Here is a 23,450-nt window from a genome sequence, read left to right on the forward strand (position 1 = left end):
GGTCACTCTGAGGTTTTTCTTCTGGATTCCAGCCTGGGTGGGTCACACAGAACGAAGGTTTCAACTCAGAGTTTAAAATATCTTTTTTAACAGAGAAGGGTCATCAAGGATCAGCCACCACTGCCCCCTGCTGTAGAGGTGGGGAAACTGAGGCCCAGGTAGGGGCGGTGACAAGCCTAAGATCTCACAGGGAGGAAATGGCCCGGCCAGGCTGAGGATCAGGTCTCCTGACTCCAGGAGGGGTCTTTGCTCCACACGTCACTGAGGAGGGCAGACAGGATCTCGCGTCACCTCTGCAGTCAAGCAGAAATTCCTGAGGCACCTCAACTCTGTGGCCTCCCAAAGGGGGCACTTCTCTCAGTTCCAAAGAATCCCTCTAGGCCTTAGCCCTCAAATTTGAACCTGAGCCCATAAATTGTGCTCTACCAAGCCCAGCGACATGTCCACGTGGCATGGATCTGTGTTGTCCCCAGCAAGAAGCCTAATGATAATTCCCATCAAAGGCAATTAATTGCATCAGAGAGATGGGGTTCCTGGGGACCTTCACCCTGCAAACTGGGCGCTTATTAAGCACGACGGGATAACAGGGTCTCTGCCAATTTCAAGGCTCTGTGTGTGAGACTGTTTTTAAAATCCTGAAATAATTTTAATGGTGTGGTTAATGCCAGTCTAAATATTCAACGGCTAGGAGCAATTAGCTAGACCAACACTGTCCAAAAGGAATCACATATGAACCGATGTATAATTTTAAACTTCCTTTTTTAAAAAAAGAAAAAAAAATAAGTGAAATTAATTTAATAATACATTTCCTGTAACCCAATGTACCAAACATATTGTCATTTCAAAACATAATCAATACGAAACATCATTCATGAGATATTTTACATTCCTTTTATGTACCAGGCTGTCAGAATCGGGTGTGTATTTCACACTGACGGTGCATCTCAATGTGGACCGGTCACATTTCCAGTGTTCAACAGCCACATGGGGTTCATGGCTACCCTAGTCATGATCTAGACCCTCCCGAGGGGAGGCCTGGGGCTAGTTTCTCCCCAGACCCCACACAGGGAGAGGGAATGGGCCTCTATTAAACACTTACTGTGTGCCAAGCACTGGGATTTGTTTCATTAAATCCCCACGACAAGTCTGGGAGGTAAGGGGTGTTCAACTCATCTCAGAGCTGAGACAACCGAGGCACAGAGAGGTGCAGTGATGGGGCTAGCGTCAGACAGTGGGCCCCAGGCCTCCGCTGTCGGAGCCCTCGGGTGGAGGCCCAGGCCCCGAGAGGTCCAGGGGCCTGTCCACGCGAGCTCACTCTCCTGGGAGCTATTTTCCTTTCGCTCCTCCCTCTGAGTCACGCGTCTTTTTGAGGTTTCCTGCTTCAGAGCCCAGTTAGCGTGGCACAGGGGCTCGCCCAGCCTCCTCCTGAGGCACACCGGAGATGACACAGCTGGCAGCCACCAGGTGGCCTGTCTGTAGGCCCTCAGCATTTAAGCACAAGAAGGAGGCTCCTTCATCTCCAAGGCTGATGTTTGGGGCCCAGAACTCAGGAGAGCGCCTCCTTCTGATGTTGGGGATTGGTTCCCCCGCCATGTGGACGTGGGAGTCAGACACACCTGGCCCTCCTCAGGCCCTCTACCTCTGAGGTCCAGGTCACCTCTGGCAGCCACCCTCTCTGCACTGCAGCTTTTCCTGTCTCCAAAACGGGAGGATACAATTTAATCCTCGCTGCAGAGCCCTTTCAGCTCAATACTCTTACAGGGGTGTCCAGCCTGTGGCCCCTGGGCCGCACGCAGCCCAGGATGGCTGTGAATGCGGCCCAACACAAAGTCATAAATTTACTTAAAACATTATGAGACTATTTTGTGATTATGTGTCACAATGTATTTAATGTGTGGCCCAAGACACTTCTTCCAGTATGGTGCAGAGATGCCAGAAAGTTGGACACCCCTGCAAGGAAATGAGGGATAATGACTTGACCAAAATACAGAGTTTCCAACAAAGATCTTCAGAGACCCAGGCTTTAAAACCAGAGGTGGAGCATTAAGCCAAAGGAATGACATTCTAATGGTGAAATTTCAGGCAAGGGTGGGGGTGGGAGAAAGGCTTGGCCCAAATGATCCAGATGCTGGGCATAGATCCTACAGAGGGGTTTTCCCAGGAGTCCCTGTTAGAGTGGAAGCCCCACTGGGTGTCCTTGGTCTCCCATATTAATAATCGATTGGCAGAATGTGGATGGAGGTGCTAGGTAATTATATTTAAATGGCTGCAACCTGCTCCATTCTTTCATTGCACTCGCCAGGGCCTGTAAATCATGCAGCAAGAGCTCAGGGAAGGGATAAATTCCCCTCTAATCTGAGAACATCTCCAGAATACAGCACAATACTCAGGGGCTTTCAGAGCCTCCCCACGCCCGCCCCCCGGGGGGAAGCAGCCTTCGAGAGCCGAGGTGGTCATGGGGATGCAGCAGGCTGAGCGGATGCCCGTGACCCTGGGGCGGAAGCCCTCACATCCCCCATGAGAAACCAGGTGAGAACAACGGGACAGCTTCAGAGGGAAGAGCATTCCCAGGACTGCATGCACGTTTCTGTTTTTCCATCCATCCATCCATCCATCCATCCATCCATCCATCCATCCATCCAATATCGATCATCTATCCAGTATTTGTTCTTTGCAGTGAGGGCTCTGGCACTGGATGCAAATCCTAGCTAACCTGTGTGACCTCAGGCAAGTCTCTTCCCCTCTCGGAGCTTCAGTGTCCTCACCTGGGAGATGTGCACCTCCCCTCCACCTCGCCCCAGGCTGCTGCTGCAAGAGCAGATGAGGTAGAATCTCAGTGCCCATTTAGCAAACAGGCACTGTGCCCATGGATTAAATCTATCATCTCACGTAAACCACCCTTGGAGGGATGCTCTGATTACCCCCTATTTTATGGTGGAGAAACTGAGAGTGGAGGGGTAAGACAACTTGGTCAGAGTCACACATTGGCTTATTCCTGTAACTTCTATCCACATTCCTTGTCCCTTTCTTCCCACGCCATCCACACCCTTCCCCAAAACTCTGCCCCCGCAGGCTGCGCTTCCGATTGGGCGCATGCGCTCACAGGTATGGGCCGGCTGTGTGCCGCAGACGTACAATGACCTCATTTGAAGCCAGACAAAGGTGCGCTTGAAGCCAGTCTTACCCCATCTGAGCTGTGTGATCCTTGCCCGCCTCCCTGAGTCCTGGAGCCAGGAAGCAGGAATCTGCCAGGATGAGCCCTCCTGCCTCCAGCGCTATTGTCCCCTTCAGCTGTGTGCGGTGTGGAGGGCTCCAATACCTTCTGAACAGGGGCTCTCTCTCCACCATCCATTCAGGGAAGCTACGGAGGTCCAGCTGGTCACTCAGGAGGCAGCTAGAGACCTGCCCTGAGTGCATGCCATGGCCTCGCTTTGGACCCCTGACTGTCTTCCGGGCTGTGTGACCTTGGGCCCCTTCCCTCTCTGAGCCTCTGTTTCCTCACCTGTAAAATGGGATTAAAAACAGAGCTCATTGTAAAGGGTTGTTGTACAAGGTAAACCTCCATCCCTCACTAACGCGCCTGGTGGATGGCAAGCGCAGGCTCAGTAATGGCAGCCGCGTATCACTGGCCACCCATCCTCGGGCCAAGGCCCATCAGGGCCCGACTTCCTGTGTCCCGGATCTGAGTCAGCGGCCGTTCTCCAGGTGCACCCCGGCACGGGTCTGGCGGAGTCTGAGGGGTCAGAGAAGCTGAGCCCTCAGGAGGCTTCCAGCCCCACTGACGATAGGCAGCCCCCGCCCGGAACAAGGGAATGGTGCCCTGCCCCGCTCTGTCCAGCCTGGGTCTCCCCCTCCCCTGACACTGACTTGCGGGTCAGGGAGGGGGCACCAGGAGGGGGCGGGCCTGCAGACCACACATTCTCAGCTGGGTGAGCTTGTCTGCATCTGGGAGGACCCCCCAGTCTGGCCCTGGCTCTCAGCTGCCCTGACCAGGCATTAGCTGTCCGTAGACAACGCCCCCCCTCCCCAAGTGGCTCCTGGAGCCCAACATGCCCCACCTCCCGGCCGGCCGAAGATCTTATCTTCCCCCCAAGTCTTGCCCTCCCTCAGGCTTCCTCATCTCCTGAGTAGCCCCCGCCCATCCATCCACCTACCCTGCGCCCCAGATCTAATCCAGCCCTGAGCTCTGCCCACAGAACTCCTCTCTCGTTTATCCACTTCCTTCACTGGCCCTGCTCCTGGGCCCCAGCTCTCACCAGCTCCAGGGACTTCCTGTTCCCCTCTGCCCCCCCACCCCATACCCACCAGAGCCGGGGAGAGGGGGGATTCACTTTGACAAATGCAAATCCAATCATCCTCTTCTACAACACTTAAAACTCTAAATGCTGTCTACTGCTTAGAACAAAATCCAAACAGCTTCCTTCTGTGACCTCACCTCCCACTAGCTCCCCACTACTCTCACTTCCAGCCACTTTGCCTTCTGGCGGTTTCTAGAATGTACCACGCTCCCTCCCACCATAGTCTCCTTTGTCTGGAATTCCCTGGCCCCAGACCTGGCTCCAGCCTCTCTTCCCAGAGGGGCCAGGCGCCCCCTCACCGGCGCTCATCCCTCACCCCTCTCCCTCACAGCCCTGACACCCGTGGCTGGGCTGTGAGCCCCCCAGGCGGGTCTGACTCCCCTTCACTCCAGTTCTCCAAGCCCAGCACGGTGGGGCCTCAGTGCATGTCCCTGAGTGAAGGAGGGAGAAAAGCAATGGGCGAGTGAACAGAGTTGTACTTCAGCCTGGGGAGCAGAAGATGGGGGCTGGGGCCTGATGGCCCTGCAGGGACACACCAGCTCCTTGTGCCACTCTGGTGTTTTGGTCCTTCTCTGGGCTTCGGTTTCCCCAGGAGAAGGAGTTGGGTGAGACCTCTCAGCTTCCTCCCCACCCCAGAGGTTCCTGGGATGTGAAGGAGCTGGGCAAGGGGCAGAGCTGGGCCCAGAAGGTGGGGCAGGAGAGAGTTGGGCAAGGTCTGCACAAGGACACATGTTCCTATGGTCAGAGCTATCCTGCCACTGGACAGGCTGCCTGGGAGGGAGGGGGCGAGGAGGAGGAGGAGGAGTGAGCTCACCATTGCTGGAGGTACGCAAGCAGGGCTGCGGTAGGAAGGACCCCCGCACTGCCTGGAATTCCGGCAGGCACCGGCTCTAGCAGCCAGTCTCAGTTCCATCGTTAGCTGTGTGACCTTGGACAAGTTGGTTCAGCTCTCTCAGTCTCCCAGAGCACCTCATCTAGAAAACAGACGTACGGCGTCCGACCTTGCAAGGTTTTGAAAAGATGCGCAGGGCCTGGAGCGGCGTAAGAGTTTAATAAGCGTCAGCATCTTCCCCAGCCCAGCCTGCACATCCAGGATAAACATTCTCTCCAGACACAGGCCAGGCTGGCCGCTTCATGCCCTCCACCCCCAAGTCCAGCAAGGGCCTGGCCCCCAGTTACAGCATCTTGCGGGGTGTTCTTCTGGGCCCTCATGCTTGGGGGGCTCTGGCCTTAGCCCTGGAGCCTAGGAGAAAGGGCAGGCTTGAGTGGGCCCCTCCCTGTGCTTTGTGCCCCCTCCAGATCCAAGGGCCATGAATATTCTTTCCTGCTCCCCTCCTCCCTCACCTCCTTGCGGGGAGCCCCATCCTTTCCACGCCTCCCAGTCACTGCAAACTACCTCATCAATCATGTTCTCTCTAATTAACTTCTAATTTACCTCTTTAGTCAAATCTGTTTACAATCAGAGACAAGAAAACACGCAGCAGCTTGAGGTGCGGATATGGGGACCAGTCCCGGGGATCGTGGAGGATCAACCAACCTTGACATGAGTGGGTGCGCTGGGCGCCCCCTCCCGTAGCGAGGGCTGAGGCGCGGGGAGGCCACTTGGCCCATTCAGTGCCCTGGCCCCCAGCAGCCTGGAACCCAGAACCCCTGCCCCCGCCCGCCCCCGAGGGCTTTCCTGCCAGGCCACCTGGAGACAAGTCACCTGTCCCCTGCGCACCCCAGTCCCTGGCAGATTCCGTCTTCCCACCTCACTGGGTGGGCAGCTCTGCGTGGGCAGACATCCTGCCTCTGGCTGCACAGCCTCAGAGAACGACTGGACCGCCGCTGCTCCCCCGTCTGGAAAGCAAGGGGTAAAATGGCATCCCCACCAGCAGCCGGCCCAGCCGCGCTGGGCCTGGCCTCTGAGCTCAGCCTTGTTTGCTTGGTTCTTGTTTCTGTATTTTGAATGTTTTAATTTTTAAAATTTTGAACTTACAGAAAAGTTGCAAGCACAGTACGTAATACACCACCACCTTCAGATATTTTAGTGTGCATTTTCTGAAACAAAGACATATTCTTATATAACCACAATACAACCACCAGAATTGGGAGATCTGTTTTGAAACATCACCACTGTCTAATTTCAGCCAGGCATTTTTAAAAAAAAGATTTTCTTTATTTTTTAGAGAGAGGGGAAGGGAAGGAGGAAGAAAGGGAGAGAAACATCGATTGGTTGCCTCCTGCACACACTCCAACCGGGAATGGAACCCGCAACCCAGGCATGTGCCCTGACTGAGAATCAAACCGGTGACTCTGTTTTGCAGGACAATGCCCAGCCAACCAAGCCACACGGATCAGGGAAGGGCCTGGGTTTTAATCCCACTGCACCACTGCACCACTTGCTGACCGTGTGGCCTTGGCTGAGGAGTACAGCCCTGCCTAGGCCCAGGTTCCCTGTCTGGAAGCGGGTGGTGGGGTAGCAGTCCTACCTGGCAGGGCTGTGTGGGACATCAATGAGCCAATGTGTGACCGTCACTGTCTCAGTGTTTGCGGAGGAAAGAGGGGCTCAGGGAGACCAGTAACTTGTTCCAGGTCACGCAGCATGAAGCGGCGGTCGGAACCTCAGGCCGCGGGCGGGTGTCACGTGCTCCCTTTAGGGATGGAGAGACCCTGAGACTCAGAAGGCCCAGTGGCTTTTTTCTTAGGTCTCTTGCCCTAGGTTGTTGGACCAAACTAGCCGTGGAAACAAAATGCAGGGAGGAAGGAGAGGGGTAATGATTATTAATGGCACACCAATAATATTAACAATAAATAATAGAGCAAAGTCACCTTAGGGGAGGCCAGTGGTGGGGGTGCGGGAGAGAGGCTGTGGGGAGGGGAGGGTGGCGGGAGGAGCAGCAGGGCCGAGGGGGGTGAGCCATCAGGGATGCGGAGCCCTGCAGTGAAGAGCCAGGGACTCAGCTTTGCCCTGGCCCCAGGCCTGTCCCGACTCCCTCCTGCACATTTCTCTGGTCTGCTCTTTAGCTTATACATCCACTCATTGGCTCCTTCAGTTTGCACTGTTCCCTCTGCCTGGAACATTCCTCCAGCTCCACCCCTGGCTGCTCCTGCTCACCATTTAGGTCTCAGCTCAAAACCCGTCTCCTCAGGGAGGCCTTCTAGAAGACCACCTTATCTCACGTAGACCCCCACCGCTGGCCCACAGTAGGCTCTTTGCTCTTTACCTCATCACCTTGTTTATTTCCTTCATCTCGCTTTTTCTGAGATGGTATCCATTTGATTCTCCTTGTTTCGGTTGGGCTTGCCGGCTGAGCGTCTGAGTCCCGCAGAGGGGACATGGGAACAGAATCAGACAGGGCCCCTGCCCTCAGCTGCCCACGTTCCTGTCCAATATCTAATCGCAGACTCTCATGGTGGGGGGACGCTGAGGCCAGCCCCCTGCCTCTAACGCTCCTAATGGGACAAAACCTCCTGGCACAGCCCTGCAGGGCGGGGGGGGGGGGGGGGGACGGGGCGGAGCTGGCCGGGCGAGGGGCAGCACTTGGAGAGAGGAGGGGCCGTATATCCCGGCCAGCGGCGGCTCCAGTCCGGCCGGAGACCTGAAACGGCACTTGTTTTTCTTGGGGTTGGAGAGGGCTCTTTGAGGGCCCTGCTCCCGCCCAGACGCTGGCCTGTCGCGGGGCCCTGGCCGTTGCAGCGGGCCGGAGGCGTGCGGGCGGCTCAGAGGGCTCACCGCGGCGGGTGAGTGCCTTCCCAGCCGAGGGATCCCGCGCAAGGCCCGGGAGATGCGTCTTGTCCCGAGACCTCCGGGATGCGACAGCTTCTGGCAAAGGGGAGGCTGGGCGCCTCTGCTGCCGGCTGCACCGTTGGTTCATATTTCTATTTCCCTGCCTGTGCTTCTCGTTCCAGACTGTGTAATTAGGTGTCCAGGGGTGTCTCCAATTCTGTTCCGATAGAATTTGCCTTGTTTAATGGTAACAGGATGGCTGCCTCTGACAGCTGTTTTTCCTGGGAAAAAAAGAAGACAAAAAAAGGCTGTTCGGGGAGGGGTAAGTCGGGAGGCCGCTGGGAATTGGGCTTCTTGGCTTAAATTTGCCTTCGCCACAGACTTGAGTGTGACCTCAGGGACCGTCCCCTTCCTGGGCCGTAGTTTGACCATTTTTAAAACGAGGTGAGCTGGGATTCGTGGTCCGGGCTGTGACTCTGAAGCACAAGGGTTGGCCGTGGACCTACTGTGCGCACAGTGCCGCAGAGAGGGGCGGGCTGGGCTCGCGGAAAATCACTCAGGAGAATGCCAGAGAAGACGCATTTAAAGCCCAGGTGGCATTTTTACTGTTGTGTTCTTAATGGTAATTGCTATTTAATTAGATTAATGATCATTAATAACACTAATAATGTGCTCTCCTTTGTCTGGGATGTGACATTGTAGACCTGCCATCCTGATGGGGAGCCGGGCTGAGCCTCTCCCTCCTCTCATCTTCCCACGCCACTCGCCTCCCGACCCTGCCCCCCGTCACACGTGCTCGGCACACTGGGCTGGGATGGCATCTTGTCACCTCTCCCCGGGAGACCATGAGAATGAGGGACCAGTCCAGGCATTCCCATCCCCTCCCCCCACCAAAGCAGAGAGGGGCTGGCACATAAAGGAGACTACTGCACGCTGGATGGAAGAGGGATAAGTGGGTGGGCTGGTAGATGGTCGGAGAGACGGATACATGAATTAATACATTCATTAATTAGCCTCTGGCCAGAGGAGGTGGCCAAGGTAATGGACCCTCTAGGGACGCAGCCTCTGCATTCAGCCCCTCTCTCCTGGACCGAGTCCACCCACCCTAATGCCATCACAGCTCTCAAATATGTCTTCTCCTTTCCACCCCCAAGGTCAAGCTCTGCGTGAAGCCACCACCACGACTTGCCTACAAACAGCACCGGCCTCTCTCCTGCTCTCCCAGCCTCCTGGCTGATTCCCTTCCAGCCGCCAGGCACACACCGGGAGGGTCTCTGTCATCCCTGACCTCTGCCTCTCTCGGTCAGAACCCTTCCAGGGCCCCTCTGGGTCTTCCAAAGAGCACGCAGGCTTGGCCTTGACACTTCAACATCCCTAACCACACTCCCCCCACCCCCCGACTTAGTCACCGTCCCACCGCCCTTCCCTCTATTTCCCGCCCCACTCCCTCTGTCTCCCAGCACTGCCACCAACAAACCTCTTCTCTCTGCAGTGCCCCCCCTCATTCTCTACCTATCAAAATCTCATCACCCTTCCAGGTTGACTTTAAATGCCACCTCCTCCACGATGCCCTCCATGATGCCCCAGGAAGAATGAACTACTCTGCAATGCCCGCATGTTTTTATTTATGTGTCTTTTGTCAGTTCTCTCCCCTCAGCCCCCTCCTGCCTGCCATGTGGACTTCTCAGGGTGCACAGGGGGATATGTTTTATTGATCCCTCTTGGGCTTTGAGTTCAAGTCTCAGAGCTCACTCAGAATAGTTGTGTGACCATCCAGCCTCTTTCCTTTTCCGAGTCTTAGTTTTCTCATCCATAAAATGGAGGTGGCAGCTTGCCCTTCATAGGATTGTGGTGACAATGAATTGGCTTTGGGTCTGCAAGGGCCCCGGCTCAGAGCCCCTTCCTACCTCCCTGTCCCTGCCTGCTCACCGCCTCTCCTGAAAACCCCTCTTCTTGTCTGGTCAAGTTCATTTCTGGGCCATGGCTGCCTCCTCCCAAAAGCAGCAGGGACCTTCCGAGGCATAACCCAGTTCAGGGCTCCCAGAACCTCTGCCTCCTGTCCTGACTCAAGCTGCTTTTGTGTGTGAACCTCTGAGGACCGCGAGCCTGGGCTGGGCGCCAGCCGCTCCAGGCAGTGGACTGGAAGGGACTCGGAGGTCGGGAGGGGCCCGGGTCCTGCCCCATCCATGGTGGCACTTCCTCCACGCAGGCAGCCAGGGTTTTTGCCCTTTATTCTGTCATTCATTCTTTTATCCTCCCTTCAACCCCCATCCCCTCCCTCCCTCCATGATACAATTATTATATTCCTCACATACTCCCTGTGGCCTTTTCCCTCTTCTGCTTCAAACCCTTAAGGCTCCCCATTGCACATGGAAGAAAATCCGAGCTCCTCACTGTGGCCAATGAGCCCCGGTGTGGCCTGGCCCCTGCGCACCTCTGCAGACTCATCCCCTGCCACTCTCCCTGTCATGCACATGGCACATCTAGCTGTTCCTCGAATATGTGAATCACACGCCTGCCCCAGGGCCTTGGCACTTGCTGTTTCCGCTGCCTAGAGCACCATTCCCAGCTTCCCCTGGTGGCTGCTCTTCTCACGGGTCCTGCTCAACTGCAACACTGCCGCCTCAGAAAGGCCTCCCCTGACCATCAGCCCAGAGTAGCCACCTCTTCTTCCAGTCACTCTCTTTGGTTTTCTTTGGAGATCCTAGCACCGTCTCAAGCTGCCTTGCTGGTTTACCTCCTGCTTGCTTACTTCTGTGTCCGCCCGCTTGGAAGACGCAGGGCGAGGAACGTGCCTGCCTCGTCTGCTGCTCCATCCCCCCCAGCCCAGCACAGGGCCTGGTGCACAGGAAGCGCTCAGGAAGCGCTCAGGAAATATTGGCTAAAGAAGTGTTGCCTAGAGCACCTGCTGGGTGGCAGGCCCCGCGCTGGGCGCAGCAAGGAAGATGAGGTAGAACGTAGCCCCCCTTCCCTCCACCCTCAGGTAGCTCACAGGGCAGGTGGGGAGAAGCAGGCTTCCCCAAAGGCTCGCTGGGGGCGGAAGAGGACCCGGGGCCTCAGGGCCGAGGGCCGAGTGTGTGGGTTTCTTGGGGACCTGTGCTTCTCACGCTCCAGCTCTTGTATCTGCCTCTGTTTCCCCCAAGAGGCTAGGTACCCCCTGAGGGTGGGACTTGTGCTGCTGCTCCCCAGGGAGCGCGGTGTCTGGGCCCCAGTGAGTCTGGAGCGATGAGTAGATCGGCAAGGGAGGAAACGGGGCGTGGGGCAGCGCAGGGAAGAGGACTGGCGTGGACGAAGGCATGGGGCGCCAAAGGCCTGGGGCTGTAAGCAGCGGCTGGACGGTTGCTCAGCGCCACCCACGGCACTTCGGTTCGACCCCCAACCCTTGTAGAGCACTTGCTGTATATGGCGCACTGCTCACCCTTGTTCCTAAAGGGCCATGGCTTGCGGGGCTGCTGGTGGATATGGGCTGATGCTCATGGGTTTGTTCCTTCACTCTGGAAGGTGTAAGTTAAGGTGAATCAGCTCACAGTCTCGTGGAGAAAGTGAGCAAGAAACACGATCGGATGGGGATATGGGTAGTGATGACATGACGGTTGAGCAGGACTTTCCCCTCGGTCAGGCACCTTCTGTGCCTCAGCCTGTTGCAGGTCCAGGCAGTGAGCAGTGTAGTCCTGCACTATCTCCCAGTTTTATAGATGAGAAAACTGAGGCTCAGAGAGGTGAAGCGAGTCACTCAAGGTTACACACACAGCTAGGGAGCTGCAGGGTCGGACTTGACCCCAGGCAGCCTGTCTCCTGTGCCCGCGCCGGTGCTCACTGCCCGCGTGGGTCCGTGAGGCCAGCCTGGCGGAGCTTGTTTACTTTTCATCTTCCCCACTTACAGAGAGGCTTTTGCCTGTAGCTGCTAAAAGCAGGGCCTGTGCTCAGGCCTGGCTCCCGAGAGGGCTGCAGCGAGGTGGGGCGGGAGGGCCGCTGGTCCAGGCCGCGTCCTGTCATGGCCCCCTTAATGAGCTTAGCTGCCAACCAGGCAGGTGGGCAGGTTGCCAGCGGGGTCTGCCCACTTGGCCAGCCTGCTTTCCCTTCCTTGCACCCACTGGCTCCCTGCGGGTGGCCGTGAGGCCGCGGGAGGAGCCTGAGGGGCCCCAGTTGTCTGAAGTGCTGGCAGCCATGAGCATCAGTGTCGCAGCTGTGTGACCTTGGGCAAACTCCTTGATCTCGCGATGCTTCCTTTTCTTGTTTGTAAAGTGCAGGTGAGCGTGGCAACCTTGGAAGACGCTACAGGGACGTGGCAGGTGCTGGGGACAGTGGCCTTTAATTCAGAGACTCCCTCGCACACAGTAGACACTCAGCGAGTTTTCCATCCCAGTTCTTCAAAGGCCTCACACTTTGACGGTTTATAGGCTCAGGAAGACAATCCCAGCCTCCCACAACTTGAAAAGACCAGAAAAAGTCTGCTGTGGTAGGCTGGAAGCTGGGCTCTGTCAGCCAGCTGATGGGGCAACTGCGATCCTACCTCTTGCTAGGCCTCAGTGCTCTCATCTGCACAATGGGGTGGCAACAATCTCCACATGCCAGGAACACGGGGAGGATTCAATGAGGTGATGCGTGTCAAGTGTTGGTGCTAAATAAGGTAGCCAGCAGCACTGTGGTCACTTCCGAGGGCTGGATCTGCCGACCCTGTGTGATCGTAGGATAGTTAACCTACTTTCTTGGGGCCTGTCTTCTCATTTGTAAAACCGGTGTGTTTTCCAGGCAAGTTCTCCCCTAGCTCTGTTGTTCCAGGAATAGGAAGTGGTGACTCTGGCTTCCCCTGAAACCCATCTCATCTGCATTCGGTGGGGTGGGGTGGGGGGAAGGTGGGGCAGGAATTATGTCCACTTGCCAGCTAAGGAGAGTGAGGGCACCGGAGGTCAGCGGCTAGCGCCCCCTCCCTGCCCGTGCAGCCTCTTGCCTGCTCAGGTTGTGGGGCTGGAGCAGCAAGGACCAGACTGGCCCGGGCTGGGGAGGTCAGGGGAGAAGGGCCTGGGTCTGAATCCTCCTGGGAGTGGAGCCGAGTCTGCTCAGAGTGAAGGCAGGGCCTGGGGGTAGGTGGGCAGATTTATTGCAGCCATTGCTCTCCCCCTGCAGCGCCTGCTCCTAATGAAATTTTACAGCAGGTGGAAATGATACGACTTCGCCAGCCCTAAAAGCACTTCTATTTATTCATTAAAGATATTTATATACTGAGCAGCTCTCTCTGCAGGCCCCACCCGACTCCTGCCGGGCTGGCGATGTTGCTCCCAGCTCTCAGTGCCGGGGGAGCCTGGGCCAGGGGCCCCTCCCTGCACCCGGACGGGTTGGCTCTGCCTCAACACATCTTCAGTCCCCTTGTCCGCGACCTGCTATCCGCTCCTGGTCCAGAGCGCCAGTGCCTCCCCCCTGGACGGGCATGCCGGCTCCTTCCTGGGTCTCCTGCTTCCATGCTGCCCTCCACAAAACAGTCAAGGGGACCATTTCAAAACCAGATCATGTTTCTTCCATGCTCAAAACTCCTCCGTGGCCCTCGAGACCTGCAAGATCTGGCCCCTGCCTCCCTCTCCAGCATTATCGCCACCACCCTGCCTCACTCTTGGGTCCAGCCACAGTGGCTTCTTTTGGCTTCTCACGGGAGAATGATGGTACGCTCTCTCTGCCTCAGGACCTTTGCACCTGTGCCTCTGTTAGAACCCTCCTCTCTCAGCTCTTGGGCTGCCCTGCTCCTTGATATCACTCAGAGCTTAGCTCAAAGGCACCTCATTGGAGAACCTCCCAACCGCCCAACCTCAAGTTGTTCCCGTTACCTGGTCTCCATCACTTCGCATGCTGTTTGCCCCTATTTGACAGACACTCGGTAACCATTCTGTGTATGTTTCCATGTTTATTGTCTTTTAGCCTGTCCCACGAGGATGGAGGATGTGAGCTCCTTGGTGGCTGGGGCAACATCTGTTTTGTTGCACCCAGCTTACAGTGGGTGTTCAATACGCGGTGGGGCGGATGAATGATTACCTGGGCACCGTGAGCAGTCACGGGTGCTGGTGCGCGTGGAATGCCCCAGGCTGGCCCCTTAGAGGCCCTCTCGTTCAGTCTCTGCAGAACAGGGGTCCTGAGAGGGGGAGTGACATGTCAGATCCCTCAGAGGCTGGGCTGGGAGCCCCGGGCCCTGCCCACTCCGGCTCCTGTGTCCTGGATGCGGAGGCGGAGCAGGCTGGAGCCTTCCTCACCTGCTGCCATACCATGGTCTCCCAGCGACCTCCCTGCTGCCCTCGCTCAGCTATTACCAGCCTCCAGGGGCCTGGGTACTTCCTGGGCCATTCTGTAAGGCCAGAACTTGATTTGGGGGTCCGGATCGCAGCTTCATCACCCTTCAGTGAAACCTGTTTCCCCATCATCAGGGACTGAAGGTGCCTGGTGGAGGCAGACACAACTTGTCCCAGAGCAAGCCTTGTGGCTCTGGACAAACAGGACCCCCAGGCGCCCGTAAGGCACAGGAAATCACCAAGCATATGGTTCCTCCATAATCAGGAGCTCATTCGCCCCCTGCCTGCTGGCCTCCGAGAAGGTGGGGCGTCCAGTGAGCTGACTGCGGAGACCCCCAGGTCCTCCAACACCCCGTGCTTCCTCGTGTCCCTGCCCCTCTGCCTGTGCAGCCGGTGCATGTCCCCAGCTCCTAGTACGGGGCCTGGCACTGAGTCGGTGCTCAGCCAATGGCTCCTGGGAGGAGGCAGTGCTGTCTAACGTGGGGTGCGGAGTGCAGAGGGGAAGGTGCTGGGTGCTGGGGGTAGAGGTGGGGTGGACGGTAAGGTAGGCGAGGATCCACACTGCAAGTGTGCTTGAAGGTGGCACCTCCTCTTTATTGTTGCAGAGGGAAGGTCTCATCTTCCAGATGTTTCCTGGACTTCCTTCTTCCCACAGGGCAGCAGCCGGGGCCAAAGCCACGGAAGCCCCAAAGTCCCCACGCAGGTGAGTGTTGACTGAGCCAGGCGCCCCGATGGCAGGGGGCAGGGCCCCTGCAGAGCTGGGCCACTTCTCTGGGGCTCCCTGCACAGCTCCACTGAAGAGCTTCTGCTTCAAGCGCGCTCTGCGCTGGCCCCGGCGGCCCTCTCCGGCCTCACCGGGCCCCTTCTTTGCGGTTAGGAGATGGGGTGACTCTGAGGTCAGGAGTGGGGGCTCTGGAACTAGTGTCCGCATGTTCCACTCCCACCTCGGTCACTTTGTAAGCCGCTGACTCGCTCCTGTCAATCTGGTTTCCTCATCTGTGAAATGGGGTTGATGATAAAAGTACCTACACCTCAGAAATGAGGGTTAAATGAGCTAATTTGAGTAAAGTACTTAGCTCGTAGGAAGGGCTCGACGAGTATTAGCTAACATGTCATACACTCAATAAATTCATCCTTCTAAAACGCTAAATGACTTCCCTCGTAAGTGAGACGCAAATTAAAGACAACCAACAGGATACACTGCTCCCAGATCAGAGAGCCCGAGGGGAAGGTGGCCGACACTGTGCTGGGGAGGGTGTGGGGTGGCGCTCAGCACTCTGTTGGCAGAGGAGGGTGACGAGACAGTATGCATCACAATGGCACCTTCTCTCTGACTTAGCAATTCTGCTTGGGAATTTAAACTCACACATGTGTGAAATGACATTCTATACAAGGATGTTCACTGCAACATTGTAATAGCCAAAGATCGCAGACTACCTAAATGTCCATTAACGCGATTAACTAAATTATGGTACAGCTCCGCCATGGAGCCCAGCTATTAAAGGAGTGGGGGACTCTGTGCTGGGTAGATGTAGAGCGAAAAAGGCAAGGTGCGGAACAGAGAACATGATATGCCACCACCTGTGTCAAATATATTTTTATTCACTTGACAACATGTAGGACTATGTCTAAAAAAATGCTGCAGCCCGTGGCAGGGGGTATTCCTGGGGAGGGACACCGGGGGGCCAGGAGACACAGCTGGCAGGGAGATCGCCACGCTGGACACCCTTACGTACCTTCTGAGGCAGATGCCAAGGGCACGTGCGACCTCATCGGGAGAGAGGTGACGGGAGGAAAGCTTGCCTTCCTTGGCTCAGGTAACGAAGGGGCGCTGCTGTGACCCCAGCCACTTCCCACACGTACCCAGGGGCAAGAAAGATTGAAAAACGGGCTCCGCTTTCACCTCACCTGTTGGGTAAACTAATCTAATCAAGGTGTTTTTTACCTTTAGGCAAGTGAGTCTTGTCTCCCTGTTGATACTAAATTGACGTTCTTGGTAACGGCAGAAGGTGCCACCTGGGCACCGGTGCTACTGTGGAGGTGACTAAAGGATGCCTTCAAGCTTCCCTGACAACGTGTCTCCCCCCACGTACAGAAGGATGCAGCCTGCATGCAAATCTCTCTAAATTAGACATGCCCATGTTGTCGCTGCTGAATTCAGACGTGCCGACCGCCACCAACGGAGCAGCAAGCGGAGAGGAGAAACGCAATCTTCGTTTCCCCTGTGCAGAATTCTGGCTAACCCTGCTTGAAGGCTATCTTTTTGCCATGTCTGGATAGGAAAGGGCTACTGCCCTGCTGAGATGCAACGCCCAGGTACCACTCAGCTGTGGACACAAGCATGAACACAAAGGGGCTTCGTGTGAAGCGGAGAGCTGGGGGTCCAAGAGCAGCAGACACAGAAGTCAAGTTCAGAACCACAAGGCAAGGGCGGCCTTTACTGGAAGCCGGGGAAATCCTCCCCGAGGCCTGCGAGGCAGATGGGGGCTCAGCAGGCCGCAAGAGGTGGGACTACATCCCAGGAGCCCACATCACCTAGTTCTTAAAAGCGTCTCTTACTCTGGTGTGGTGGGTTGTTAAAATTAGAAAGCAGAGGTTAAAGACTTCCCTCATCCTGTGTGCTTGGCTCCCCAAGCCCTGAACTGCAACCCCTTCTGTATCCTCCAGAGTCATACCTCAGGTTCCCCGCAAAGCCCCTAGCCACAAAAACATTGGAAAAGGGGACCACTTCCTCATCTATAATGTCAAGGTGTGAGTTCACGCTTGCATTTAGCAGAGGGCCTTTTGGGTCCAACAAAATCTTAGGAGGCACCCACTCCATGAAGCAGGGCAAAATGGAGCAGCTGTCGCTCATGCGTCCTCGAACTCCACCCGCCCTCTCCTAGGCTGGCTTCTGGTGCACTTGGGGGAAGCCTGGGGCTCCACTAGAACACAGCTGAAAGCGGCTGGACAGGGCCCTGCACAAACAATCGGGTGACAGCAGTTGCCTCCAGGGACAGGGAGGCCTAAGGGGTGGAAGACCTGAGGGGAGACTCCTTGCTGCTTCTCTCTTGGTTAAATTTTGAACTTCTGTATCAGATAGAAGTCTTACCTGGTTAAAGACAAATAACATTAAAATGAAAATAAAGCTCAAGGACTGATGATCTCTAAAGCAGGAGTCCTAGTTCAAAAAGCCTGATTCTATAGGTTCCATCTAGACACGCTTTGTTCTGTGTGAATTCATTAAACCTCCTCCCCACCCTGGAGCAGGCCCAGGCGGAGCAGCAGTCAGCAAGCTGGGGGTGTCCTCAGAGAGGCGCGCTCGGCGGAGGGCGGGGCTCTGGCTGCGGAGTCAGGCAGACCTCGTACAAGTTCCTCACCCTCCAAGACCTCAGTCTCGGCTTCAGTGAATTGGGGATAATGACGCCAGCAGGGCTGTTGTGCAAGTTAGAAAGAGTGGGTGGAAAGCGAGTTGCAAGTGGCAGGTGTTCAATACATAGTAGCTATTATAGTTACAGGAAAGTGAAATAAAAAAAATAACTAAATCAGAAAGGCGACTAGACGGCAGTTCTGATTCTGTAATGGGCCCCGTAATGCACTCCCGGCACCTCTCTGCGGGAACGCTGCCTCCACCTTCCCACCAGGCTCGGCGCAGGCCCCAGGAGGGCAGGGTCTGCCTGAGTCACTGTTCTGTCAGCAGCCCATGCTGGGCACGACGCAGCTGTCATCTTATTCGGAGTCCTCTCAGGCGGCTGTCCAGAGCCCTGTCCCTCAGGGTTCGATGAGAAGTGAGAGCTGCCGGCAGCAGCCACAGGCACAGTGCAGGGTATGTGGCGTCCCTTGTAGCCTATTTGCTGACCCTGGGCCAATGTTTCATTGTAATGAAAGGCAGCTTCTCTAAATCAGTGTTCTGCCTCCTCCCTCCTGAGGACCCCTGATGGAGGAGGAGACCAACTTCCTCAAAACCCATGTAAAATGGGTGAAATCACAATTCTTCTGAAGCCACGGATGGGAATGGGAAGGACAAAGAACTCACCATTTATAATGCACCTACTGTGTGCTCATAATGCTCTGCATGCTTAAATGAGTCATCACACCTTCTTAAGCACAAGTGGGTATTACCACCCCCACCCTGCAGAGGAAAGAAGTGAGATTCAGGAAGGTAATGCCACTTACCCAAATTGCCACAGCTGGTAAATGGCACAGCTGGGATTTGGGCCTAAGGCCTGTCTACTCTAAAGTGTGGCTCTTATCCTGATGCAGGGAACCACCTGGGAGCTGAACACAATACCAGTGCCTGGGCCGCCCGAGGTTCTGACTTCACCGTCCTGGGGTGGGGCCTGACAGTGATGTGTTTTGAGCCCCCGCCCTCCCAGAGCAATGGTGATGTGCAGTCCGGGTTCAGGGGCCGCTCTGGGGGCGGCACGCTCTGTGGCTGGCTTCACATGCCACGAAAGCCTCCCCAGGGTGCTTCCGCGTGACTCCGGGCCTCACGTGCCGCGCCCGGACTCTCTGTCAGGGAGGAAGCCCCAGGGAGGTCGCTAGCGCACGGCCCCCTTCCCGATTACAGCTTCGCCACAGACAGCACTCCAGAGGGGCCGCAGGGGTCACTTGGGGCCTCAGTTTCCTCACTGGCAGAGCGGGGCCCACCACCAACCTTCCTCAGACGTGTCCCGTGACAGCTGTTGTGGACGTGCAGGTAAACGTTAGAGGGTACTGCTTTGCTACAAAGAATGCCAGCCCAGGAATAAAAAAAACTAGTTTTAATTTCTCTGAAAGTCACATGGAGCGTGTGAAACTGGGAGGAAGGCCCGGAGAGTGTCCCCGTCGCACAGGGCCGGGCCCCTAGAAGTTGTCCAGCAGGCCCAGGATGCGCTTTTGCTCGCTCTCCCGGAACTCCGGGCTCCGGCCGTCCCCGATGTTCTCCGCGTACTCTAGGGAGACAAGTGCAGGGTTGGTGTGAGTCCGTGGCATGGGGTCCGTCGGGGCTGGGTCACTTCATGCCTCTCCCCAAATCCCAGCTCCCATGAGGTGCGCGCTGCTCTAATGCCCCCTGCCCCGCCCCAGGGTAGCTGCCGTGCAGAACTCCATGGTCTTGCCTCCGAGGCCCCAGTGACAAGGGCCGGCTCATCTCCCTTGCTCACACTCCTCTCCCGGACACACCCTTCACTCACTCACGACTTGCTTAACACACGCGCGGCGGGCGCCTGCTGCGGGCAGCACTGTCCGGACCAGAGGCTCTCAGAGCGTGGGCCGGCTAGCAGCGCCAGCGTCTCGCAGGAACTGGTTAGAAATGCGATTTGGGGGCCCAGCAGGCTGTCTGAACAAAGCCTCCAGGTAATGCTGATATGGCTAAGTCTGAGAACCACTATGTGAGGCAGTGGGGATAAAGTAATGATCACAAGACAGGAAATGCCCCATTCCCGCAGAGCCCACTTTTTACTGGGGGAAACAAACCAAAAAGTGAAATACAGAGGGTGGCCGTCAGATGGCTTCCCACAGATGGCGAGATTTGATTAAAGACCCCAAAACAATGCGTGTGGGGACATCTGGGAGCAGCAGAGGGACAACCAGTGCAGGGCCCCTGAGGGGGAGCTTGCTAGGCCCGTCTGAGGGGGAGCAAGGAGTTCAGAGCGGCTGGAGCCCAGAGCCAGGGAAGGGGGTCGGGCCCAGGTCCCGTGGGGACTTCTCCATCACAGGACTGACTTCTGGACCATCCCTTCCTGTCCTCTCACTCCCCCTAAACTGCAGCTTCGCTACGGTAGGGGCTCTGCCTTACTTTCTGCTAAATCCCGCAGTTCCCACAGAGCCTGGCCGAGAGCCAGCTACCAGTCCGGTGTGGTGAATGAACAGAGCAGTCGGTTAGGATGACTGCTTGCCCTCTGACCCTGGCTCCCCGGATGGAGCTGCCTGAGACAGAACAATAGAGACCGCCCTTGAAAGAGGCTTTTGCATAATAAAACATCTGCAGATCTCAATCTGACAAAGACCAGGGAGAGAGGAGAAAGTGTGCAACCCCGCCCCACCCCCACCTCGCTGGGGAAATAATCTTGCTCCTGCCACTTCTTCATTTTTCCCTCCTTCCCCTTTATTACTTTGGACATGTGCTGGAAAATGGGGTTTGGGATTCAGACACGTGCCAGCTGTACGTCTCCCCCCGGAAATCATTCTCTTCTCTTGGGCCCATCCATCACCTCCAATAGCAAATGGCTGTGGTGCCGTCTATTAGGGCCCCTTAAAGAGAGGGCTGGGTGATGGGAGAAGAGGAACCGGGCTGCCGAGACGGTGGTGGGGCTGCAGGTGAGTGGTATCTCTTACTCACTTTTGAATGATCTAGCTGCTGCCCCAGGAGAAAGAGAAATGACCATTATAGCATTTAATACCCCCAGAGGCATGATCTGGAAGCAAGAGGCTTAATGGATTGAACTAACACTTTGCTCTCCTAATGTACTTGCAGACCCTGGAGGGAGGGAAGCGGAGAAGTCTGATCCTTTGGGGCAGTGATTTTCCAAGTAAAGCCAGCTTCCCTGGAGGGGCCTAATCTCTTTCTAGGTACGCACACAGTCGAGGAAACCAAGTCTGCAGAAACCCCCTGGCTGGATAACCTCTGCTGAGGCCTTAGGGAAAATACCTGCCTCTCCTGTACCCAGAGCACCCATCCCCGGCAAGTCTCCCCGTCACTCTGTCTGTGTCTGCAGGGAGGGGGGAAACCCAGCCAGATGACCTGTGCTCTGGATATGGGCTCTGAAGGGAGCTCGCGCGGTGGGGAAGAGGGCTGTCTCCTACGCAGTGGGATGGGAACCAACATGTAGTGAACCCTGATTCTGTGCCAGGCATTTGTATGTGCTGTCTCATTTAATCCTTGCAGCAACCCTACAAGGCAAAGAAAGCCATCTCTGCTTACAGATGAGGAAACTGAGACTTTAACTAGAGAGCTAAAGCAACTTAGCCATGTCTAGAATGGTAGAGGAGCTGAAACTGGTCCCCAGAGTGGCATCATCTTACCTAAGCAAATCCTACTCTGCTGCCTTCCATACTCTGGGGGGAACTCCAGCGCTGTGCGCACTGCAAAGCATCCCAGCGGAGCACCGCATCTGGCTATAAAGTCCCCATAAGAGGTAAGGCTATGGAGGGAAGGTCCTGTGGTCGAGGGACCTCACGGGGCATGTACATGGAGTGGGTCACTGGGGCCACAGCCGCTCATGCCAGGTCACCGACTGTCAGAGCGGGCAGGACCCTGCCGTGAGCCGGCCGCGGAGCCGGGCCCAGGCCCCCGTGGGAATCCCTTAGTGCTCCTCCGCTGCCCTGGCCGCTGGCAGGTAGCAACTGTGCGCCTCGCCCTCCAACCCTTACTCCTCCTCGTTCTTTGTTTCTGGAGTAGAATCCTATTTGGAGCAAATCTTGGTGGTGCCAGTTACCTCTCGTTATTATAGCTCTGCAGCAGTTTATAAATATTGAACAGATTCCTCCCAGAGGTCTTGGGAAAGAGTTCTCTTTGCTGTGTGTATATGTGGGTGAGTGTAAGTGTGTGTGTGTAAGAGAGGAAGAGAGAATGCAGGAAAAAGAGATGCTAGAGGGAGAATCACGGGGTGGGGGGAGAGTGAGGAAGAGATGGGGGGAGAGGAAGCGGATGAGCTGGGTATAAATCAACTCCCTCCTCTACTTCCCTACCATTTTCAAATACTAAAGGCTTTGATGGAGCTGAAAAACAGGAAGCAGTGCTGAACGCATAAATATTAAAGCAAACTTTAGACAGCAGGTTTACTATTCAGACATGGAATACAAGCTGTTCTGTTTATGTTAAAAGGGAGAGGGAGGGGCACCGGGGCTGGTGGATGGCGAAGAACTGTCTTCCAGGGCAGAGCCTTGGACCCGTGTTCACAAGCCTGGTTCAGATCACTGAACCTTCGACCAAAATGCTCACCCTTCAAAATAATGCAGGAGGAAGAGGGAGGGGGGAGAAGAGGAATGCCAATATTTTCACACTGAATACCCCTGAAGACATAGAAATAATCACAAAACAGAAACGGAGAAAGGAAAGTCCTTCCGATCTGATGGAGATTCCTAAGGACCATGAGGAACGGGGAGCGGGGTCTGATGTTACACATCTCTAGAGGAGGCTGTTCTGCTGGGGCCAAGGAACTGAAGTTCATCAGAGATAGTAATAAAATGAAACCCACTTGAAGGAGAAGGAAACTTACCCATTGCTCATGATGTTAGCGGGGTCATGTTCTCTTAGTCCTGAGGACATTTAAGCTGTCAGAGAAGCATCCCCTCCCCTGCTATCCCCAACCAGGCCCCTAAGGAGTCTGGGCTGGGTGCAGGTCCTGCCTGCCTCTGAGTCCAGGCTGCTGCCAGCTCCAGGCAGAAGGGTTAGACCAAGGGAGGGAAGGGAGGAACCTCCATTTGCTGAGCACGCGCTCTGTCTCGACCCCCCGCAACATTTCCACCTCAGCCTCCCTGAAGGGCACTATTCCCTTTAGGTTTGATTTACACAGAGGAGGAAACCAAGGCTCAAATGTGTTATCTACTTTACCCAAAGTTAGAGACAGCCGGGACTTAACGCTATTCTGAGCTGCTCAGCTCCGTTCTACTCATTATGGGCTTGCCGGGAGACTAACCAGTCAAGGTAGCTGACGTCGTCACCAAGCACTTCCACGTGCTGGCCATCCCGAAAGCGCTTCCCACGCAGCACCTCCCCCAATGCTCACAGCAACATTTTGAGGCAAGAATCCGTCTTATCGAGGAAGGACCTGTGGCTTAGAGAGGGTAAGTAGCTGCCTAAGGTTAACGCACAGGCCTTCCTTATGCCCTAGTGGCCACAGCAGCCGTGACCCGGTACGAATCACCTGCACATCAACACGTGCCATCAAAAGATAAATGCTATCAGCTTCTGCAGCTTTAAAATCACAGAGGAAAAGCTCAGGTTACCAAAAGCCCCAAATCAATATGGAAATACATGTTTATGAGCTTCTAAGAGATTTCAAGCCATAAACAACACAAGCAAATTGAAGGGCCAGGAGCCAATTTCTGAAAGCTTTTTGAAGTCTTTGGCTCAGTCTTTCCATCACCAGTGAAGGAGTTTGGAGTCAGTAGCCCTCCAAGCTTTCCTCTGCCAAAGAGCTCAGCACCCACATCATCTTCCCACAACTTTCACCAGCAACTAAAAACAAGAGACTCGCCAGCGGC

General features: G+C 55.7%; 1 protein-coding gene across 1 annotated transcript in view; it reads right to left on the reverse strand.

Moving 5' to 3' along the window:
• Window positions 1-18,987: 18,987 nt before the first annotated feature.
• The window catches only part of CTNNBL1 (catenin beta like 1), a 152,173-nt gene continuing 147,710 nt past the window's right edge, over window positions 18,988-23,450 (reverse strand). The window contains exon 16 of the mRNA XM_054573771.1: window positions 18,988-19,195. Coding sequence (XP_054429746.1) covers window positions 19,107-19,195 — 89 coding nt within the window. The 3' untranslated portion in view covers window positions 18,988-19,106. The remainder of the gene's footprint in view (window positions 19,196-23,450) is intronic.

This window comes from Pteronotus mesoamericanus, unplaced genomic scaffold (genome assembly GCF_021234165.1).
Source record: "Pteronotus mesoamericanus isolate MK-2021 breed Mesoamerican mustached bat unplaced genomic scaffold, CSHL_Meso_final contig_25, whole genome shotgun sequence".
NCBI classification, from domain to species: Eukaryota; Metazoa; Chordata; class Mammalia; order Chiroptera; family Mormoopidae; genus Pteronotus; species Pteronotus mesoamericanus.